Source organism: Anabrus simplex, chromosome 2, assembly GCF_040414725.1.
Source record: "Anabrus simplex isolate iqAnaSimp1 chromosome 2, ASM4041472v1, whole genome shotgun sequence".
Classification (NCBI taxonomy): Eukaryota; Metazoa; Arthropoda; class Insecta; order Orthoptera; family Tettigoniidae; genus Anabrus; species Anabrus simplex.
The window spans coordinates 728,934,135-728,956,403 of NC_090266.1; the positions used below are offsets into that span (position 1 = coordinate 728,934,135).

The following is a 22,269-nucleotide window of genomic DNA, read 5'->3' on the forward strand; positions in this document are numbered from 1 at the left end:
TCCATCAGTAACAGACCTATAAAAGCCTCCGTGGTTCATATCCCGGGTACTCCGGTTTTTCCTGTCATCGTTCATTCCAGCAGCACACTCCAATATCATTTCATCTGTCAGTAATTAATCATTACCCCAGAGGAGTGTGACAGGCTTCGGCAGCTGGTACAATTCCTATCCTTGCTGCTTCAGTTTCCTGTTTACTGATTATCTCTCTGTCCCGCGCGCGCGGGCACACACACGAACGCACACACACACAAAACTGAACTGCATTACGCTACCAGACTAACATCTAAACTATACTTGTATTTTTACATCCTCTGCTCCACCACGTGATACACTGAGCTTAGCAGCACTAAAGCTGCGTTTACACTAGCGAAACTCCCTCGCGAAAGTCGCTCGGGCGAATCTTACTCGCTTCGAGTGAAATTTCACACTTCCCAAAACGGAGCACAATTCAGAGCGAAAAATAGCGCAAGTGGGCTGAGCCCGCCTTCAACAAGCATGAAAGCTTCAGTTCTGGTTTTGCAGCCAACACGGAAACTTGTTTTGTCCCTCCAGCGGCTGCAGCTGCATTTTCCATCATATGAATGTCATTTTTGATCAAGAAAGGGAAGAAGAAAATCAGTTTTTGTAAGAAATTGAAGTGTTGCGTTTTTCGTGCAGGTCAGTGTAAGTTCTTCACAATGACGCAAGAATGCTTCAAAATAGGTACCGGTTGGTTCAAGAAAAAGTAATGAAATGACATACTTTTGTATTATAAACCAATAGTAATTGCGCACCTGATCCAGTAGCGTTTTCATCTTTCCTTTCACGGTAGAAATAGGAAAGTTTAGTTGAGACTAATTTCCTTCCACGCATCTTCTCTTTAATTGCGATAGAAATAGTTTTTGTTTTTCGGATTCCACATAAAATCTCGGTTTTTATAGAGCTCGATGTGCTGCAAGCACTGTTCTTGATTCATCCCTCGCGCAACTATGGGGACCACGTTTACACTGCGCAAAATTCGATGAGCGAAACCGTTTGATGTGCAGACAAAAACCGATTGAGCTCCGGCTCACAGCGAGGGCCCTCACTCTGCAGTTACTCAGGGGTGAGGGAGCGTCTACACTAGGCGCAATTCTCTCGTGAAATAATTTTGCGAGGAATTGCGCTTAGTGAAACGCAGCTTAAGGCTGGCATTGTACACACTTTTCCATTCCATCATTAATTCCATCCCTGACACGGTCGAATGACTGGAAACAGGCTGTGAATTTTTTTCAACAGACCTATAACTTGACCTGCGTAATCCGTCAGGACACACACTCAGCATTGTAATATATAATCTTATTGCAGTGTACCAGCATGGAATAAAAGTCCAAACAAAGCTTCAGTTTCCTGTTTACTGATTCCATTAGGAAAGTAGCAAAGGGTAGAAAACAAAATACCCATTTGACCAAGAAATATTAATACATTGGTAAAAAGTATTTGTGTGTATCTCTCTCTCTCTCTCTCTCTCTCTCTCTCTCTCTCTCTCTCTCTCTCTCTCTCTCTCAACTACATTACGCTACAAGTCTAAGATCTAAATTATACTTGCATTTTTACATCCTCTGCTCCACCACGTGATACACGGAGCTTAGCATCTCTAAGGCTGGCATTGTACACACCTTTTAATAATTTCATACCTTAACTTGTAATCGGAGATATTCATAGTTAAGCAACATCTGCATGGATGGGTGACTGCTAAATCTCACGGGAGCTCCATAGCTCTCACAAACCTCGGCACATGGGATCGGTATGAGCAGTCGAACTACATTACACCACATGACACCATAGCTGTGCGAGAATGCCACTCCACTGCTAAGCTAGTCTAAGACTGGCATCAACACACAAACATGTTACCAGCTCAAATAGCATGGATGGTTGTTAAATATCAAGCAATAACAACTGCTTGAGAGAGTCCATTAGGAAAGTAGCAAAGGGTAGAAAACAAAATACCCATTTGACCAAGAAATATTAATACATTTTGCATTGGTAAAAAGTATTCGTGTATTCGTGCACCTCTTAATTGGTTATCACATAAGACTGACATTTGTCACAGTTTTGTATCATATTAGCCTAAAGGTAGGAAAATATGGGTAACGATCTAAAAAAAAAAAAAAAGGTATCATCAATCAATCAATCAATCAATAAATACTGATCTGCATTTGGTGGGGAGCAAAAATATGGAAGGAAAATAATTACGAAGTGTCGGTGATCTGCTAAATTGTGTCAAACCTATACTTTAAATTTTGTTAAGTGCTTATATCGTAAGAAAATTTTAACATAATTTTATTTTCACTTATAACCCGTTAGTCACTGACTCATTCATTGACTTTGAAGGACCTTGTACATGGTTCACTATCAGAATAGGTCATGGTGGGGAAAGGAATATGCCTGCGCATGCACAATCCAGACACCTTTCTAAGTTGAGGCCACTGTAGTTACTTTTGTTCCAAAGTGAGTTGATGAGCAATCTTAGTGCTTTTGCAAAGAATGTTGCAACCTAGTCTTAGTGATATTAACTTATTCTGCTGTTGAATGACATGCTGTTCGATAATCCTTAGCTGGAGGTTCACGATCACTATGTACGTCTTAAATGGTACTGCTTGTGGAAGGACGTCCTCTCCATCCATTGCCTTTCACAACATGCTTACCATTATGAAAACATTGATACCACTCAAACATCCCTGAATCCCAACGAATTAATCTTCGTATCCTTGTTTGTATAATCTGTAATTTTTTAATATTGGTTTTCCACAATTAAAACAGAACTTAATATGTATATGTTTGAGCCAACCATGATTTTTCTCTGTTAAACATATAGCTCAGAATACATTTTTGGTTATGATGTATGATATCATAATACAGTAGCTGGGTCAACAAATCTCTTTGAGAATAGAATATACTTCATAGCAAAGTGTTTTTCTTGTCATTAATTGTGCGTGCTGTTTGAATAGTCAGGCTCATTTTATGATATATATCTATTAAACCACATTCTGCCTACTTTCCTACTGTTTCTTGCTGTAAAATAAGTACCTTGTTGGAGTACTTTCAATCATTTGGGGACAGCTAACCTCCATTACATGGATTAAAAAAGGCATTTATTTTCTGAGGCAGCGATGTAGGGCCTAATGCAGGGGATTTGAGTTATATCTGTTGGATCCAACCTGAAAGCCTACCCATAGGCTCCTCTGTTTCAAGCATACTTGCAGAAATATTCCTATGACAGACTGAACACACCAAAATCCTACATCACTGCCACTACCACCAGTTGTTCACAAGATGATGGAAGAAAGGTGACGTTACTGGAATTATGTCTGACTTGCTACCCATACAGTTTTCAGAGACTCTGAGGTGTCAGAAATCTTGTCCCGCAGGAGTTAATTCGTGTGCTGGTTAATCTACAGACATGAGATGGGCATATTTGAATCCTTTCAGACATTTTTTCTGGTACCAACAACGTAAGGAAAGAGGTATAAGTACCAACATAGTTGGGAATGTGTGGCATCTGGTAAATGTAGCACAGGTGAAGTTTAAGGAAGCGGAGATTTTCAGCGGAATACTGTGTAGGAGGGACACTAACTGGAAGGTGATTGGGGATTTAAATGTGACTATGGAGAGGGTATATGGGAAACTGGGAGTGAGATTTCTAGGACCTAATGTGTGGGTAGGAGATAAGGATCTGCACTCAGATGGCCTTCACTTGAACCGCAGTGTTATGTATAAGTTAGGACGTTTGTTTAGAAGGGTTATTGTGAGGTACATTCAGGGAAACAGAGATGACTAGGGAGCGGTGATACAGATACAGGGATCTGGAAGTCGAATAGGGATGACATAAAAATGTTTGTGTTGAACTGTAGAGGTATTGTAAAGAAAGGAATAGAATTGAGCAATTTAATATATATATATATATATATATATATATATATATACTTACCAGATATTGTATTAGGAGATGAATCATGGCTGAGAAGTGATACAATGGATGCAGAAATTTTCTCATGGAACTGAAGTGTTTATCATAGAGATAAGGTAGGAATGGTAGGAAGGGGAGTATTCATTCTTGTAAAAGAAGAATTTATAAACTACGAAAAAGTTAAAGATGACAAACATGAATTTCTAGGTGTAAAGCTCATCTCTAAAGATAATATGCAACTTCATGGTTTTGGAGTGTACAGACCTGGATAGGGTGGTGCAGATACTGATTCAGAATTATTTGATAAGATAATCAGCTATGTGGGAAACAATATGGAAAGGAACATGATTGTAGCGGGTGATCTCAATTTTTCTGAAAGAATGTTTCTTGAGGGCCCACCTTTTCAGTACTTTATATAAATAATGCTACATCGTTACTATGTCTTAAGTGGGACATGTTTCATCTATTTTTTAGGCTTTCCTAATGTCTTGGATCAAAATTGTTTGCTAGGATCCTAGGTTATTATTTACAATAGAAATACTTAAAATAGTTAGACTATTATAAATTTCTCTGTCTAAAATGTTGTGCTTACACATACTGTATATCTTTTTAAAAATTTTTTAACATGATTGTCACACTTTAAAAAGTTCACATTATATACTAGTTCAGTCCAATATTATTTGTAAGATCGTTGGGCTAGCATGAATTGCTCAGTCCTTAATGTCCTATGTGTTGTGCAACCTATAAACACTTCATTACCTTGCTTGTCACTTTTTGTATAATGTTCATTTTGGGGTAAAAATTAAACTGTGATTTCATAAGATGCTGTTGATGGGGTCAGTTGTGTGACTATTTTTTCTTTGTTGCCTTGTGGTGATTAAAATCGAGTAAAATAGGGCTGCCTGCTGTTGTGTAAGTCAGAAGAGGGGACTTCTCAAGATTGTTCTTTCTGTTGTGGTTGGACCTTATGTGAAAGGGGCACCAGATGTTTTTGGAGGGGGGGGGGGGGGGGGTGAGGGCTGTCTGTGGGCAGAACTTTTACATGTGGAGATTTGTTGATATGTTGGAACATGTTCTCTTTTACTTTCAATATTGTAAATAAACGTGGGATCTGGTAGTGGAAGTACTGGAATTTAATATAGGTACTGGAATTTCTGGAAATATACTGGAATTTTGAACCATATACTGGAAAAATTATAAAATATACCTGAAGAAATATTATTCTTTATAATCTACCCTGGATATTTGCACTCCAAAAGTCCAGGTAATAAGAATAATTGTTTAGGTTGGCATTATAATATAAAGTGATTTTATTGAAAAGTGATACTTATGTAGTACATTATTAATAGTACAATTACTAGAATAATAACTTGTGATTTTCTCTAATAACCCGGCATTGGGACATGACACCCACATCGTCCAGCATCTCTCTTGGTGTTGTAGACTGTCATTAACTTCCCCTTTTTTACTAATACTGTTTTTAGTTTCCGTTCCCTCTTCCTTCATTCTTCTTTCTTGCAATACTTCAATATAATAACAACTCTGTTGCAGTGAAAGTTGACCTTCGTGAAGTGCTAACTTCAGGTGTTAATGATAAGCATACTTGTGTTATGCCTAGAAGCACTCTTAACAATTTTATCATCAAGGATGAAGTTATTACTACAGACATATTGTGGGCTATTACTCAAGTTGTGACACATTCTTCTGCTAGAAGTTTTGGCATTTATAGTGATCTTTTTAAAATCGCATTTCCTGACAGCGAAATTGCAAGGAAGTTCAAGTTGCACAAGGATAGACTTGGGTTACTTACTGACTGGGTCCATACTTCCAAGAAGAATTGATGAACTTGGTTAAAGAGTGTTCTTGCTTTTGTATTTCTTTTGATGAAAGTTTAAATTCTATCACTCAGAAGGGTCAAATGGATATGGCATTTTTGCAAAACTTGAAAGACACTGGTTTGGATGCAAAAAAGATGCTGCAAGTATCAATGGATGGGCCAAATGTAAACCTGAAGTTTTAGAAAGATCTAAAGAAGTACTTAGGTGATTCACATTCAAATCCAGAGCTGTTAGATTTTGGTACCCGCTCCTTACATAACTATTCATGCTGCATATAAAATGGCACACAACAACTCTGATTGGAACATTGGAACAGTTTTGCACTCTCTATATTTCTTCAAGGACTTTTCCAAGTAGACTTGCAGATTACAAACGCATAACAGGATCACATCTATTTCTTCTGAAGTTCTGCTCTATCAGATGGGTCGAAAACTCAAAAGTTTTTGAAAGAGCTTTGTTAATGCTTTTGAGGAAAAACCTCCTGCATCAGAAAACTTTGGAATTATAAAAAGTTTTGTAAGAAATGATCCGCTCCCAGCACAGTTAGGATTCATGCATTCTGTTTCCTATGAACTAGAACGGTACCTCTCAAAGTATCAGAGTAATGATCTTCTTTTGCCTTTTATGTTCTCTGATCTGAGTACTATGCTTGAACACCTGTTGGGAAGAATTGTAAAGAACTAGGTTTTAGAGTTAGCAAATACTAGTAAGAAACTCATCTTGATTGATTTGAAGGAAACAGAAAACCTCAAGCCCTTGTATGCTGTTAACATTGGATTTGCAGCCTCAGTAGCTTTAAAAGGTAAGGGAATAAAAGATGTGAATGTTCTTCAGTTCTGTGGAGACTGCAGAAAATTTCTTCTTGATATTTGTATGAAGATTTTTGTCAAAAGCCCTCTTGCTTTCATGTTTGTTAGAGGTGGCCATCTGCTTCAATCCTGCAATTATGACCAATTTGTCTATTAGGACCTGCAGGGTAACTGCTGCATTAGAAGTTCTTGTTGAGACAAAACAATTATCTCCTATGGAAGCTGATATTGGGAACCGAGACTATTTAGATTTCTCATAAAAGAAAGTAGTAGTGCAAATTTTTTAAGAAGTTTGATCCCAAAACCAATCGATTGGACGATTTTCTTAGCACCGCCTATTGTCAGTACAATGTTTCAAAAGAACTGATACAATTCACTCAAAAAGTACTTGTTTTGTTTCACGACAGTGCTGCTGTAGAAAGAGGTTCTTCAATAAACAAAGAATGCCTAGTAGAGAATCTTCATGAAAATAGCTTGATTGTACAGCGTCTGGTGTATGATGCAGTATTAGCTGTCAGTGTTTCAAAAAAGATGATTCATGCAGCCAGAAATGCATTAACATTGAGAAATGAAGCTTTAAAAAAATACAAAAAGTGTACAGATAACAGTGCAGCCAAAAGTAAGTTATCAGCAGAAGAAATAAAACATATAGAATTGAAGAAACAATGTATTATTCATAGTGCTAAGTAAGAGACAGGAGAACTGGAGAAAGAGGTGAAAAGGCTAAAAAAAAAAAAAAAAATACTCTTGTAAGAGAGAGAGAGAGAGAGAGAGAGAGAGAGAGAGTGTGTGTTTGTGAATTGATAATACAAATACATAATTCACAAATTTGTTATAAAATATATGAACGCTATAGCATAGCACACAATTTTTTGTACATTACATATCATCGTTGCCGGGACAAAACCTCCTATGTGATAGTATTTTTGGAGATATATTGACCTGCAGCACATACATTATGAAGAGCAAGAATGCCTTGACAATATTCACACAATATTGCACCTTAGATGACAGAACCTTACCGGCTAAAGTTCTAAACTAAAATATTTCACATAGGGTGTTTTGTCCTGGCAGTGACGATAGTTACATTCAGAATTATTTGATAAGATAATCAGCTATGTGGGAAACTACATGGAAAGGGACATGCCTAGTAGAGAATCTTCATGAAAATAGCTTGATTGCACAGCGTCTGGTGTATGATGCAGTATCTGCAGCTGGTGGAGTATTAGCTGTCAGTGTAATGAAGCAAAAAAGTACCATATATAGGGTAACATATTTTATGTTTTTTCTGTGATGCATATAAAAGTGATCAAATTCATATACTGTATATGTCTTTCTTGCGACTTATTATCCAGAATAAGTTTTTACTTAGAATAAGCCTGGTACAGAATCTATTCAAGAACGGTTTACTTCCACAGTGTGTGTTATGTGATACTCTTTCTTTGGCTGTGTTTATTAGATGTAAGTGTTAATGAAGTGATCCAAGTAGACAAAAGTGTATTGTTACTAGAACAGTGATGTTAGATAAGACTTTTCAAGTATATTTTGTGTGTAATATAGCATTGTAAATTGAAAACGAACATTTATATAGTGTGAAGCAATAAATACGATATTTTTCATTTGTATAAAACTGGCAATTTGTCAACTTCTTGTCTTGTAATTGTTTTAATAGTCTTACAAACAATTTTGTATTCATTGGGATTGTAATTTTTTTCCAAAGCAAGAGTTGTATAAATTTTCTAATTAAAGAGATTGAAAAGCAATGGGTGGAGTGGAGGGCTGTGAGGGGAGTTAGGGGGCCCTGTAGAAAATGTTTAAAAAATCGCTTGTATTTTAAAAAATCAAAGCTAACTGAATTTATTAAAAATAAAATACGTATTTGTTGGCAAAAAATGATGAACCTGAAATCATCAAGGGTGTAATTTTTCCTAAAGAACTTTAAAAAAAATCATAGCATTAGGTATTGGAATGTTAATCTCTGGTATCATTCAAATTTTGATTTCAGTTCAGAAACTGGTCAATAAAAATGTAAATGTTTTCAGACTCGTTCATCGATCTGCCCTTCTTCATTCTCTTTAATATGGTTAAGTCTTGTTCTGTGGTCATATTAGCATGTACTGTTCTTTTCATATGAATGCTCATTGCCAAAAATTTGTGGTGTTTGTTTGCATTAAAGTGTTCTAAGTATCTTGTTAAAACACTTCTTCCTGTTTGCCCAATGTTTGAAACAAGGCATTGGGCACAGGTAAGTTTATAAATCCCGGATCCTGAGTATTGGTCTTTGTTCGAGTTGACGCTGTTGTGATTTAGGAACATGCCTTGATGGGTATTTTGTGTTTTGAAAGAAATTTTGAAGTAGTGTTTTTTAAACAGGTTGGATATTTGGCATATATTGGGATTTGAACTTTTTTGTGGTTCTGGAATTAACTATGTAATTTGTCTATTTCTAATTTTTCTTATAATTTTATTGACCATTTCAATGTTGAATCCATTGAAATTTGGCATGTTCTGTATATACTGTAATTCTTTGTTGGCGGTCTTTGGAAGTGAGGCGTATTTTGAACGCTTGACGTAGACAGAGCAACTCGTGTTAGTCTAACTATTTTAAGTATTTCTATTGTAAATAAAGCCTAGGATCCTAGCAAACAATTTTGATCTTAGACATTAGGAAAGGAGCTGATGATGCCTAAAAAAAAAGGCAAAATAGGTCCCACTTAAGACATAGTAATGATGTAACATCATTTATGTAAATCAATAAAAAGCACATAGTGTATTGAAAAGGTCAGGCCTCAAGAAACATTCTTTCAGAAAGGTATAAATTTTTCAATACGGACCCAATGATGAGATGTATAACTTGATCTCAGTTTACCAAATATCAATTGGGAAGGTAATGCAAATGACAGGAACCATGACCAACAAATGACAAATAGGTTAATCTGGGAAGGACAGCTGAATCAGAAAGTGATGGAATCAGCTAGAGGGAAGAATATTCTGGATGTGATGCTGGTAAAACAAGATGAGCTCTGTAGAAAGACCAAAGTAATAAGGTGGTATTAGTGACCACAAAGCTGTTTTTGTCGTAGTAAAAAATACAGTAGAAGTCCACTATAGCACGTATGGCATATAACGAGAACCCCATTATAATGACAGTTTTTGTCTGTCCCTTCAAAATTCCTGTATTAAACTGTGTATTATCCTTCAGATACAGCGAGAGCCTTATCATCGACGCATCCATTATTACGAGCGATTAAGCATGCATGATTTTTTCCGTTACCTATATTTATGCACGCAGCGATTAATATTGCTTGCGATTGATCATCGTCGGTATCGTTTCCTCACTATATCTACATTTGAAGGCGATGTCGGAGTTGATTAGTAATGCCCGTCGACTTCTGTTCCGTAAACAAAAATGGAAATGAAAGAGAAGAACATGTATTCATAATGAATGCGTAAATAACATGTCTGATAGCAGTTGTTGACGCATTAAAAATAAAGGCTAAAATAAACGATTGCTTAATTTTAATGCTATATACTGCAATTAAGTAAGAATGCGACACACCTCAAGATATGGCAGAGTGCATCATTGATTTCAGAGGTTAGTTTTAAATTTTCTCGCGTCTGGTTAATTTTTTGGATAGGCTATTATCATGTAAATTTATAGTGAGAAGGTTATCATTTCTCTACTGGTGGTTGAAATATGCTTTCATTGTATATACGCGGTTAGGTTAGGTGACGTCGTTTGAATAAGAAAACTGAAATGTTTGCCACAAAATGCGATCTTTGGTATAATTTTCTTGCTGTGTGCACTTGCGAACTCTCTCGTCATCATTCTAATGTCCAGTAACGAACCATTTATATTGGTGATGTCAGAGTTGATTAGTAATAACCGTCGACTGTTCTGTAAAGGAAAATTCAAAATGAAAGAGGATAACACATTTTCGTAATAAATGCGTAAATTACATGACCAATAGCTGTTGTTAATTTGTTAGTAATAAAGGCAGAAGTAAACGATCGCTTAATTTCAATGTTACATACCAAGATTAAGTAAGAATATGATACACCTCAAGATATGGTAGAGTACATCACTGATTTCAGATGATAGTTTGTATTTTCTTGCTTCTTGTTACATTTCGGAAGGGCTGTTCCAATGTAAATTTGTAGTGAGTAGGTTATTTCTCTAGGTACACTTGAAATTTGATTTCATTAAACATATACGGTTATTTTACGTGACGCTTCTTGAAGAAGAAAACTGGAACATTTGCCACAGAGGCCTCTGGAGTGATATTATAACTTTTTCAGAATGAAATTAAACATACACAATTCACGTAGTATCAGAGCTCAATAAATAAACTATTAAGCCGCAGTGTGGATATCATCCACAAAAGTGCAAGTTTTGAACGAACTGATTGCCGTTTCATACCAATTGTAATGTGTATGGGTTTTTCCCTACTTATGAAAAATCGGATATAACGACAATCCGCTCTAGCAAGTAAATTTGTCGCCGTTATGAATTTTCACTACAACGGACTTCTACTGTAAATGTGATAGAAAAGAAGTTTGTAAAAGTATGACTATTAGGTAGTACCATATTGCTGATAAGACAGGTATGAAGGATTTTTAAAATAGTAATTATGATCTATAGAAAACTGTAAATGAAAATGTAAACAGACTGTGGGATGAGTTTAAAGCAGTTGTTGAGAAATGTGAAAACAGTGAAAGCATACTAGAAAAGCAGGTAGAATTGATGATGATATTTCTGGGTTTATATTAAAGACAGTGGGTTGGGATGTAGTACCATATCTGAAGAAACTAAGGTCTAGGTGCAGGTTGGAAAGAAATAGAAATGATTGTGTAAGTAAGGAGAAATTGAAGGAACTATTAGATAATGAATCTAGCAAAGAAGTCAGCTAAGGATAACATGATGGCAAACATAATTGGATTCCAAGAAGGTTCCAAGAAGGATATTCCAGGAATAATTAATGAACAAGGGGAGTGTGTATGTTAGGATCATCAAAAGGCAGATTTATTCAGTCAGCAGTATGTAAAGATTGTTGGTTACAAAGATAATGTCCAGATAGAGGAGTTGACCAATACTAACGAAGTATTGAAATGTACCTGTAAAAACAAAAACATTTACAATAAAAGTTAAAAACTAGAAAAGCAGGTGGAATTTATAATATTTCTGGGGATGTATTAAAGACGAAATGAATGGCGAGTTGCTATAGTAGCCCCTATGTGCAAAGGAAAGGGTGATAGACATAAAGCTGAAAATTACAGGCCAGTCAGTTTGACATGTGTTGCATGTATGCTTCGGGAAAGCATTCTTTCTGATTATAGTAGACATGTTTGCAAAATTAATAACTAGTTCGATAGAAGGCGCTTCGGGTTTAGGAAAGGCTATTCCACTGAAGCTCAATTTGTAGGATACCAGCAAAATATAGCAGATATCTTGGATTCAGGAGGTCAAATGTACTGTATTGCGATTGACCTATTTAGGGCATTTGATAGGGTAGATCATGGAATACTATTGGCAAAAATGAGGGCTACTGGACTATACAAAAGAGTGACTGAATGAACTCGGGGAATTAGAGTAGGTGAAGCTTTATCTTATCCTGTAATCGTTAAGAGGGGAATTCCTCTAGGCAGTATTATTGGACCTTTATGTTTTCTTATGGATATAACTGATATGAGTAAAGAACTGGGTTTTTGCGGAGGATGTTATTTTGTTTAGCGTAATATGTTGCAAGATTATGAGCAACTGCGAAAAGACCTTGACAATATTGTGAGATGGACAACAGGCAATGGTATGATGTTAAATGGGGTTAAAATTCAGGCTGTGAATTTCACTAGTAGGAAAAGTCCTCTCTATTTTAATTACTGCATTGATGGGGTGAAAGTTATATATGGAGTTGACTGTAAGTACCCAGGTGTTAATATAAGAAAAGATCTTCATTGGGGTAATCTTCATAAATAGGACTGTAAATAAAGGGTACAGAGCTCTGCACAAGGTTATGAGGGTACAGTATTTAGGGATTGTATTTGGGATGTAAAGGAGTGGGTATATAAGTCTCTGGTAAGACCCAAACTAGAGTACAATCCCTCACCAGGATTACCTGATTCGAGAATTGGAAAAAATCCAAATAAAGCAGCTCGATTTGAACTTAGAACTTTGAACTTAGGGTAGGGTCTGACACATCACACTCTGATGAGTCTAGTGTCAGACCTAAGACGAAACGCTGGTTAATAGAGCAAACACCTGAAAAGCCTTACATCTGATCTGTTGTTCTGGGTGATTTCCGACAAAACAATAGCGTTACGAAAATGTTGCGAAGTTTGGGCTGGGAAGACTCGGAGAAAGTATATCTACTGCAATACACTTGTTGCATTAAGTGGGTACCAGACCATATTTGACAATGTTATCTTCGGACAGCATGTGCCATTGTCAGGGAAAAGATTAACCTTTTGATCCCAGTTTTTCTGTTTTGCATTGAACGCATCCAAGCTCTCTTTACTTTTAAACATTTTAAATATCTTGGCTTCGCTACCTTCTCATTCACGGGAGGTTTCTTTAATTTTCCTGCCATATTCATGCATAATGACTCTGTTAGTCTTTCATTTTGACATTTTATTGCTGATACACTCTTCTTTAATTGGGAGTGATTTTGTCGGTAGTGCTTGAAAAAATATCCTGTTTTGTCTGCGTTGCAAATGTGTTTCTAATTTCATAGTCTGAAATCAAATCTATCAGCTTTGCTTTCCACACAGTTTTATTCACATTCTTAGATTCTCTGTAAACTTAATTTCACACAGTACTGTCTGTCTTTATGAAACTGACCAACAATTCTAAAGATGCTTTGAACTGATTATTTCCAAGAGACTTTGCTGCTGCAAAAGCTTCACTCTGAAACAGAACTGGATACATGTATGGTTTTGACCTAGAACTGGTGAAAGACTCTCACACTGCCTCAGTTTCCTCGTTACTTCTTATTACTGGTTACCTTTGCCTTCCTTTTCACTTGACCATTCCCATGGAACCACTCATTTATCATTTTATCTTTATGTTTAACCATATCATAAATTTGTGTTTTGTCACTACAATCGCAACATTAATTCCCATATTGAAAGTTTGTCTTTTTCCTTAGATTCAGTGACTTGGAAGTTCATTAAGCGACAGTAGCAAATAAGATTCGAACATAATTTACACTTTCACCAGTGGGGAACAGAAAGGAACTGATTCAGTGCAGATACTGTAGAAAGAAGTCAAGTTTGAATTCAAACCCGGCTTCTTAATCTTCATTAATGATGCATATTCTGAGAGAAACTCTTACATGTCTTGGCCAAATTCAATATAGCTGGTGTTTCACTTAGCTACCTGTATTTCATGGAAGGATTACTGGACTTCCCTTACAGGAATTCCACAAATTACTGTCCTCTAGAATGAATACTGTTGAAGTGCAGCACATTGTGTCTTTCTTTGTAGAGTATGAAGCAGACAGTAAATGTCAGGATTGTACATAATTATGTATGAAATTTTTTCTGAACAATGACATTAATTCTACAAACTAAGAGATCAATCTGAGAACTGACGAAAAGATACTGTAACTTTATCGATTCTGTACTTTTTCTGCATTGTATGAGTAGATTTTAACATTTTAAAAAGTACTTCTTTCAATTTCTGTTGTGGAGATTCCGCTTTATACAAAATGAATGTCATAATGTTGTATGCTTCACCAGATCAAAATGTAACTCCTTATTGGCTAAGTTTGGAAACGTTTCAAATTGAACAAGTTTTGCTTTATATATCAAAACACAAACATTCTCAGTGAACTGACTCATTCAAATCCCAACTGCTATACAACTACATCATATAAATATACCTCTCTAAGTACAGTTATGGTAAGACACACAATGTATCAATGTATGAGTTGTTCGTGCCCCAGGCATCGGTTGCTGTGGACGGCCACTACCAAGCAGTTGGAAATGCTCCAGTGAGGTCATGTATCGATCACTAAAGACAGAAGTAAAGTTGGTATAAAGTGTTGTAATTGCTGCCTTCACGATGTAATGAATGTCGGCAGGTTAGTTTGTCAGTTTCTTGTTTGTGGAAACTATCTGAGTTAAAACAGTCTAGTAAGAAAAATGTCAATGCAGTGATTTTTTTATTTATCTTATTCATTCATTCATTCATTCATTCATTCATTCATTCTTGTAGCATCAGCAACCACAGGCTACCCAAGGCCAAGTCTGCTTCCTCCCCGAGAAGCTGCATTGGGGTTACATCATCCTTCTGATCTGCTGGGGCGTGGACCAGGCTATGACCAACTTGCTCATCAGGTAATGTTCAGATCACATATGTGAAATATAATAAGTTGTACTGTATTGGATAATCCACCCATTTTCACTTCTATCAATGCACGTTTCACTCTTCAGATAATTTGCCTTTGTCTGTTCTGCATTGAGACACTTAAGGATCGTTTAAAAAATTAACTGTTAGGTTCCTCAGTCTATGTGAATCAGTTTATGAATAAACAAAATTTAGAAAATACTTGAAAAAAACATATAAGTACAGATTATACATGAAAAAGAAACAACTCATTTAAAATAGAATGGCATGGTTTCTTTTTTGGGCATTTTCTACATTTTGTTTATTCATAAATTGGTTTCAACAGACTGAAGGACCTAACAGTTACAAATTAACTGAGCCGGGCTGAGTATCTCAGACTGTTCAGGTGCTAGCCTTCTGACCACAATTTGGCAGGTTCGATCCTGGCTCAGTCCGGTGGTAGCCTATTTGAAGATGCTCAAATATGTCAGCCTCATGTTAGTTGATTTACTGGCATGTAAATGAACTCCTGCGGGACCAGATTCCGGCACCTTGTCATATCTGAAAACCGTAAAAGTGGTTAGTGGGACGTAAAGTTTATTATAAATTAACTGAGTCGAAACTGAAAAGATGGCTTCCACTATAACGGGGGGAAAAAAACTGCAAGATTTACAGAATTTTATTTTCAAGCCCTGGGGTGGACTCATACCTCAACCTGAGGTAACATCACCTTGGTTAACGTTTTCACTTTGCTTTCTAGCCCCGTTTACTTCTGGCACTTCACCCTTCATCTCGAGGACACTTGCCGGTTTGTAGTATTGTCTCGCATTAGAATCTTTTGTATACGACTAATGAAAATTTATGTATGTGACTTCCATTTCCATGCTTAAGTAAGTTGTTGATCTTATTTTACTTTTTTCTCTATTTATCTCGACCTTGATATTTGCACAAAACGTAACTTTAGTTATTCATATGTTTCATATCTTGGTCCAGCAATTTAAATGGTGTAATCCTGTTAAATAGGTAATATTGTAGAGCAATATAAATTATTTTCTTACAAAACATACATAAATATACTGGTGTAGGTGTTCACGATTGTTGCGAGGATTATTTGGCTGCACTGTCAAAAATATGTCTTTCAACTGCTGTACATTAGCCCTGGTCAAGATGAAATAAGATGCAATATAACATTGAGAAGGAGCCTCCATGGCTCAGACGGCAGTGCGTCAGCCTCTCACCGCTGGATACTGTGGTTCAAATCCCGGTCACTCAATGTGAGATTTGTGCTGGACAAAGCGGAAGCGGGACAGGTTTTTTCTCCGGGTACTCCGGTTTTTCCTGTCATCTTTCATTCCATTATTATTATTATTATTATTATTATTATTATTATTATTATTATTATTATTATTATTATTATTATTATTATTAAAACAAGCAGAGAAATTCATTTTTGCCTTTCTTGTGTCTCGCTGCGAACATATTGTTAATCAGTTCCTCTTCTTTCTTATCAAGCCGCCATGTTTCATTATTTCAGTTCTGTGTTGCTTAAAACGAGTGTGATATGGATGAGTGGTAGCCAGAAACATGGTTTCCTCAAATTTTAGTTTGTGTTTGAAGGGAGAGGGGTGCCCTGTAATTGTATACTTTTGTGGTTGAATGAGCAACGATAATTCTTGCATACTTTCAGCTTGATGATCTCTGTTAACTTACCCATTCGAACAGGGACTGCGGTACTACACACCTACACTGGAAAGAAGATGCCGGGGTTCTTCAGTGGAGTTTAATGCTGGGATATTTTTCTGGTAGATGTAAAGCCAGTCTTGATGCTGCGAAACTTTAAAACCTTACTCTATAGCCATGAAGCTTTCCAGTCTGTCGAAACTAATGTAGGATTATAATATTAGAAAATACCTGAGAAAGAAAACATTTAATAATAAATGGAAATTATAACATTTAATTAAAAACATAATGACATGTTTCATTCTTGAAAGAATATCACCAATTACAAATGAGACCGGTTTATACACGACTCACTTCTGTGTAATTCTGTTTTTTACTTGCATTTCTGTAGGTCTTGACAAAATAGAACTTAAAAACACGTTAATTAAACCTCATTTATATGTAACACAATTACACATAAATCAGTATTACATACTTGCCAACCCTTCCAATTTACCCGGAAACTTGCCGTTTTTTAACTAGTCTTCTGATTTTCCGATTTATTTTTGCTTATTATTTTTGACCAATATAACCTCCAGTACGGTCAATACTCTTCCCCTAGGATAAAGGATAAATTCTTATGTGCTTGTGTAATTTGCGCAACCTCATCTTCAAGCGTATTACTTTGCTTTATTTCGTGAGTGTATCGTCCGACGTCCTTCGCCTTCATGTATCGTGTTTCCCGCACACCACTGCAGCACAGCTGGGAATTCGGGACGGCAATCACCCTACAAACAAGAGAGGCTAGCGCGCGCTAGCGGCTCCGTTAATCAGGGCGGAAGAATGAGTTTGTTATTGTGTATGTGTGGTTCACACGCTGTTAACGTCGTTTGTGTGCTTAGTTTTGTTGGAATTGTAGGTCACATGCTTTTTTCCTTGTGGTTCTATGCTTTCCCCCTGTCGAAGTCGTATGTTAATAATGCACGAGACATATTGATTTGTTTTGTATGTGGTAGTTCCGCGTATTTTAGTGCATCTGTATTCATTCTTACTTCATAATTTTAATGAGTTGAATGTATTCATTTTTTTCTCTCTCTCTCTCTCTCTCTCTCTCTTCACATTATGGCCACTAAACATAACACACGTTATCTCCAATTGTTCAGAGATACCTATAAAATTGAATTTCTGTTCATTTTACAGTCTGATAAAGGAAACTATTATGCATTTTATTGCGTGTGTCGGTGTGATATAAATATTATTATTCATATGCATGTCATAAATGAGAATGATTAGGTACAATTTCTTGTAACCATTTTTATGTTTTCTTAGTTTAACATTTTAAATCTAATGATTATTTCACATTGCAACTGTAGATATGTATGCCTTTTATCTTGTTCCCTTTTTCACCGTGACCGTGGCGCAATATACATGATAGAAATCCAAGAATTTATAAATCTTCCTATTTCTGATTTCTAAAAGTTGGCAGGTATGGTGTTATGAGCATTAATTTTCATTAAATGAATTTCATTTATAGGTAATAAAGTTAATATAATGGCACTGATGTATGCATTTTCTCTGATAAAAACACAGGTGAGTCAGAAATGTGATGCATTAGAGTTGGCTTTGTTAGCTGTGGGATTAGCTGCGGTAGTTGGAGGGATTCGGTGCAGTAATATGACGAAGGTCATGGGACGTAGAAATATTATGAGACACATGTTCAGGACATAGGAGACACATCCGTTTTAACTGTAAACAGGTTATTTTAAAACAGTGCCGACAGCTGACATTTGCTGTATTGAATAATAAAATCTGTGGTTCGGTCAGTAGAAATTGTATGTTGCTCTGAGTTGTCCATGGAGAACAGAAAGAGGAAAGTTACACGCTGGACGACAAAGTAAAATTTATATGAGTAGTGGACAATAATCCACAAAAACCTAAAATTGAAATAGCTGGAGATTTAGGAATTGCTTCTACCACACTTTGCATAGTTATACACTTTAGGCAAATTTTTTAAAATTGTGTGCAAAATCAACAATTTGATTAATAATGTTGCAAACCTGATATATTAAAAGAAGCATCAGTACAAATGATGGTGTTAACTTAATCTCTGAAATAAGCTGTCTTGAATCTTAGTCCTGAAAATAAAGACATGATATCTAAACCTGATTTGTCAGTAATGCTTAGGTGGTGGTGGTGGTGGTGGTGGTTGGGGTGGTGGTGGTGTTGTTGATGATGATGTTTTTTGAAGCCATTTCTTTTCAGTTTTGACTCAGTTAATTTATATCTGTTATGTTCTTCAGTCTGTCAAAACTAACTTATGAAAAAATAAATTTAGAAACTATATGAAAAAGATAACATATGATAACAGAATTACATCTGGAAAAGAAACTATTTAAAAATAGAATGGAATGTTTCATTTTTGAAAGGTCATCAGATTCTGTGAAATCACACACTAAAATATTTACAAATGTGTAAACATTTGTTTAAATCCTTAAATACTTGAAATTTGGAACTTAATGAAGTCCTTACTTCTCTCCACTCTACCATAGAATGTTTTCTTTTATTTGAGGTAGGAGCCTCCGCCTTAACACCACCTTGTACCGGTCTTGCCGCATTGTTCCCTCAGCCACGTACAAACGTCCAGTGCCTTTCCCACTGATGACAAACCAAACCAAGGCATTGGTGGGATATTTGACAGTCTGCACAACACAGTTGCAGTAGTACTTTTCACCAGAGTGGCTTTGTACAAACTGAGATTTATTTGCCAAAATTCTGAATGTGAACTCGTCCCTAGAGCAAACATGAAACAAAATTGAAAAAGCCATTAAGATTTGATTTAGGAATGGCCTTGAACCCAGAAAACACATTTATCACTACCGTATGTAGGCAGATACTGTGCACTTTAATGATACCAATTTCCAGAAGTCCAAATCTCTATGCTTGTGCTCCTCTGCCCATGTAAGATGTTTTTACTTCATAACAGCAGTTAATTTCAGCTTTTGGGCAGGCCTCCGAGTCTTGAAGTTCATCTGTGAAAGTCTGCGCCTTACTGTTCTTTTAGACGCAATGATGTCACTGTGTTCCAGTTTCATTTTCATTTACTTTGTAAAAGTAAATCGGTTCTCATGGCATATCTTCTTTAAGGAGCGCTCTGACGTTGGTGAAAATATTGGTCTTCTGGCACAACTGTTTTTCTTTTGAGGGACTAATTCCTCACCAAGATTAATTTTCTACGTTACACACCTTACAGATGTTATTTGGGAAGGTAATGTGAATGACAGGAAGCATGACCAACAAATGGCAAATAAGTTTATATGGGAAGGACAGCTGAATCAGAAAGAGATGGAACCAACTGGAGGAAAGAATATTCTGGACGTGGTGCTGGTAAAACAAGATGAGCTCTATAGAGAAACTGAAGTAATAAATGGTATTAATGATCATGAAGCTGTTTTGTAGTTAAAAATAAATGTGATAGAAAGAACGGTCTTAAAAGTGGGTCTATTAGGCAGTACCATATGGCTGATAAAACGGACATGAGAGAGTTTTTAAAAAGTAACAATGATCGGTGGAAAAAGATAAATAAAAATGTAAATATACTCTGGGATGGGTTTAAGCAGTTGTTGGGGAATATGAAAACAGGATTGTACCTTTAACCCGATGAATGTTACGCCCGCCTATAGACGGGCTGACGTGGCCAGTCCAGCACTGCTACACCCGTCTATAGACGGAGCACGAGAACTTTAATTTTTTTAGTTTTCCGGTTTGCTCTCGAGTGCCATTTTGATCTCTGACATGTTCTGCTATTTGTTGGGCATTAAGTAGAACTAATTGATCACAGATTATGGCTTTGGGGAGTAACTTACAGAGCTTTTTGTAGACTTCTGTGGAGTTCATCTTTGTTAACAAACATGGCAGAACAACAATATAGTTGCTCTTGCAGTGATGTTATTTTGGATCAAAGAATCTTTCAGTTATTAACCACAGTGAAAAGTGATGATGGAGATGATGATTTTAATGAATTGTTAAGCAATTTTGAAAGTGAGAGTGATACAAAGAGTGCCGACAATATTGTATGTGAGAAACAGAGCCTCCTTCTAAACGAAAGAAGAAAAACATGGTGAGTTCAAAAGCTATTTTATCACTATTTTCGTGGCGGACGGATTACTTTTCTCCACCAGGCATTCAAGTAACTGTGACAGACTCTGAGAGCCAAGTAGTGTTCGATGACAACCGGAAAATCGTTGATTTCTTAAAAACTTTTGTGCGAGTGGAGTTGGTGCAGATAGTTGAACAAATCTGTATCACAAACAAGCAGTAGAAAACATTGAACTATCACCACATTCCAGGTTTAGAAAGTATTTTAAAATATCAACTTATGTACTTCTAAGAAGTTACATGTATTATTTGCCTACAGATTTTTGGAAATATTATTATTTTGGGCTCTTTACTTTGTACAAAGGTAATGTATGCATGGGCACAAAAGTGTAATTTTGTTTTCTCTCAAAATAATATTCAACATAAGTGTAGGATTTTCCATTTGTATTTAGATTTATAAAGACCCAACATTTATAAATATTTTAAGCTAATCACCCCACTGATATGTTAAAAATAGAGGCTTCTACACAAAAATTTACCTACGAATGATAAAACTCAGCACTGAGATACCAAACAGTCAACTGGTAACTCAGCACTTAAAAGGTTAAAGGTGGTAAGGAATAGTAAAGACCCGCTATATTATAACAGAGAAGTAAAGAGACTAAGAAGGAGGTGCAGGTTGGAAAGAAATAGTTAGAAATGGCTGTGGAAGTAAGGAGAAATTGAAGGAACTTACTAAGAAATTGAATCTAGCAAACAAGTCTGCTAAAGATAACATGCTGGCAAGCATAATTGGTAGTCATACAAATTTTTGAGGAAAATGGAAGGGTATGTATAGGCACTTCAAGGCAGAAACAGGTTCCAAGAAGAACATTCCAGGAATCATTATGAACAAGGGTGTGTATGCAGTAGTATTCAGTCAGCAGTATGTAAAGATTGTTGGTTACAGGGATAATGTCCAGAATGGGGAGGTGACTAATACTAAAGTAGTATTCAAATTTACCTATGATAACAATGACATTTACAGTAAGATACAAAATTTGAAAACTAGAAAAGCAGCTGGAATTAATAAGATTTCTGGGGATATACTAAAGGCAGTGGGTTGGGATATAGTACCATATCTGAAATACTTATTTGATTATTGTTTGCATGAAGGAGCTATACCAAATGGAGAGTTGCTATAGTAGCCCCTGTGTATAAAAGAAAGGGTGACATAAAGCTGAAAATTACAGGCCAGTCATTTTGACTTGCATTGGATGTAAGCTATGGGAACGCACTCTTTCTGATTGTGTTAGACATGTTTGCAAAATTAATAACTGGTTCGATAGAAGGCATTTCTAGTTTAGGAAAGGTTATTCCACTGAAGCTCAACTTGTAGGATTCCAGCAAGATATAACGGATATCTTGGATTCAGGAGGTCAAATGGACTGTGTCGCGATTGACCTATCTAAGGCATTTGATCGGGTAGATCATGGGAGACTACTGGCAAAAATGATTGCAGTTGGACTAGATAAGAGTGAGTGAATGGGTGGCTATATTTCTAGAAAATAGATCTCAAAGAATTAGAGTAGGTGAAGCTTTATCTGGCTCTGTAATATTTAAGAGGGGATTTTTTTC

The 22,269-nt window shown here is 36.2% G+C and overlaps 1 protein-coding gene across 8 annotated transcripts in view; it reads left to right on the forward strand.

Annotated features, from left to right (window-relative positions):
* The window catches only part of LOC136864408 (atrophin-1), a 755,035-nt gene that overhangs the window by 647,208 nt on the left and 85,558 nt on the right, over window positions 1-22,269 (forward strand). For all 8 annotated transcript variants that reach the window (XM_068226264.1, XM_068226266.1, XM_068226270.1 and 5 more), the window contains one exon: window positions 14,788-14,909. In XM_068226264.1, coding sequence (XP_068082365.1) covers window positions 14,788-14,909 — 122 coding nt within the window. The remainder of the gene's footprint in view (window positions 1-14,787; window positions 14,910-22,269) is intronic.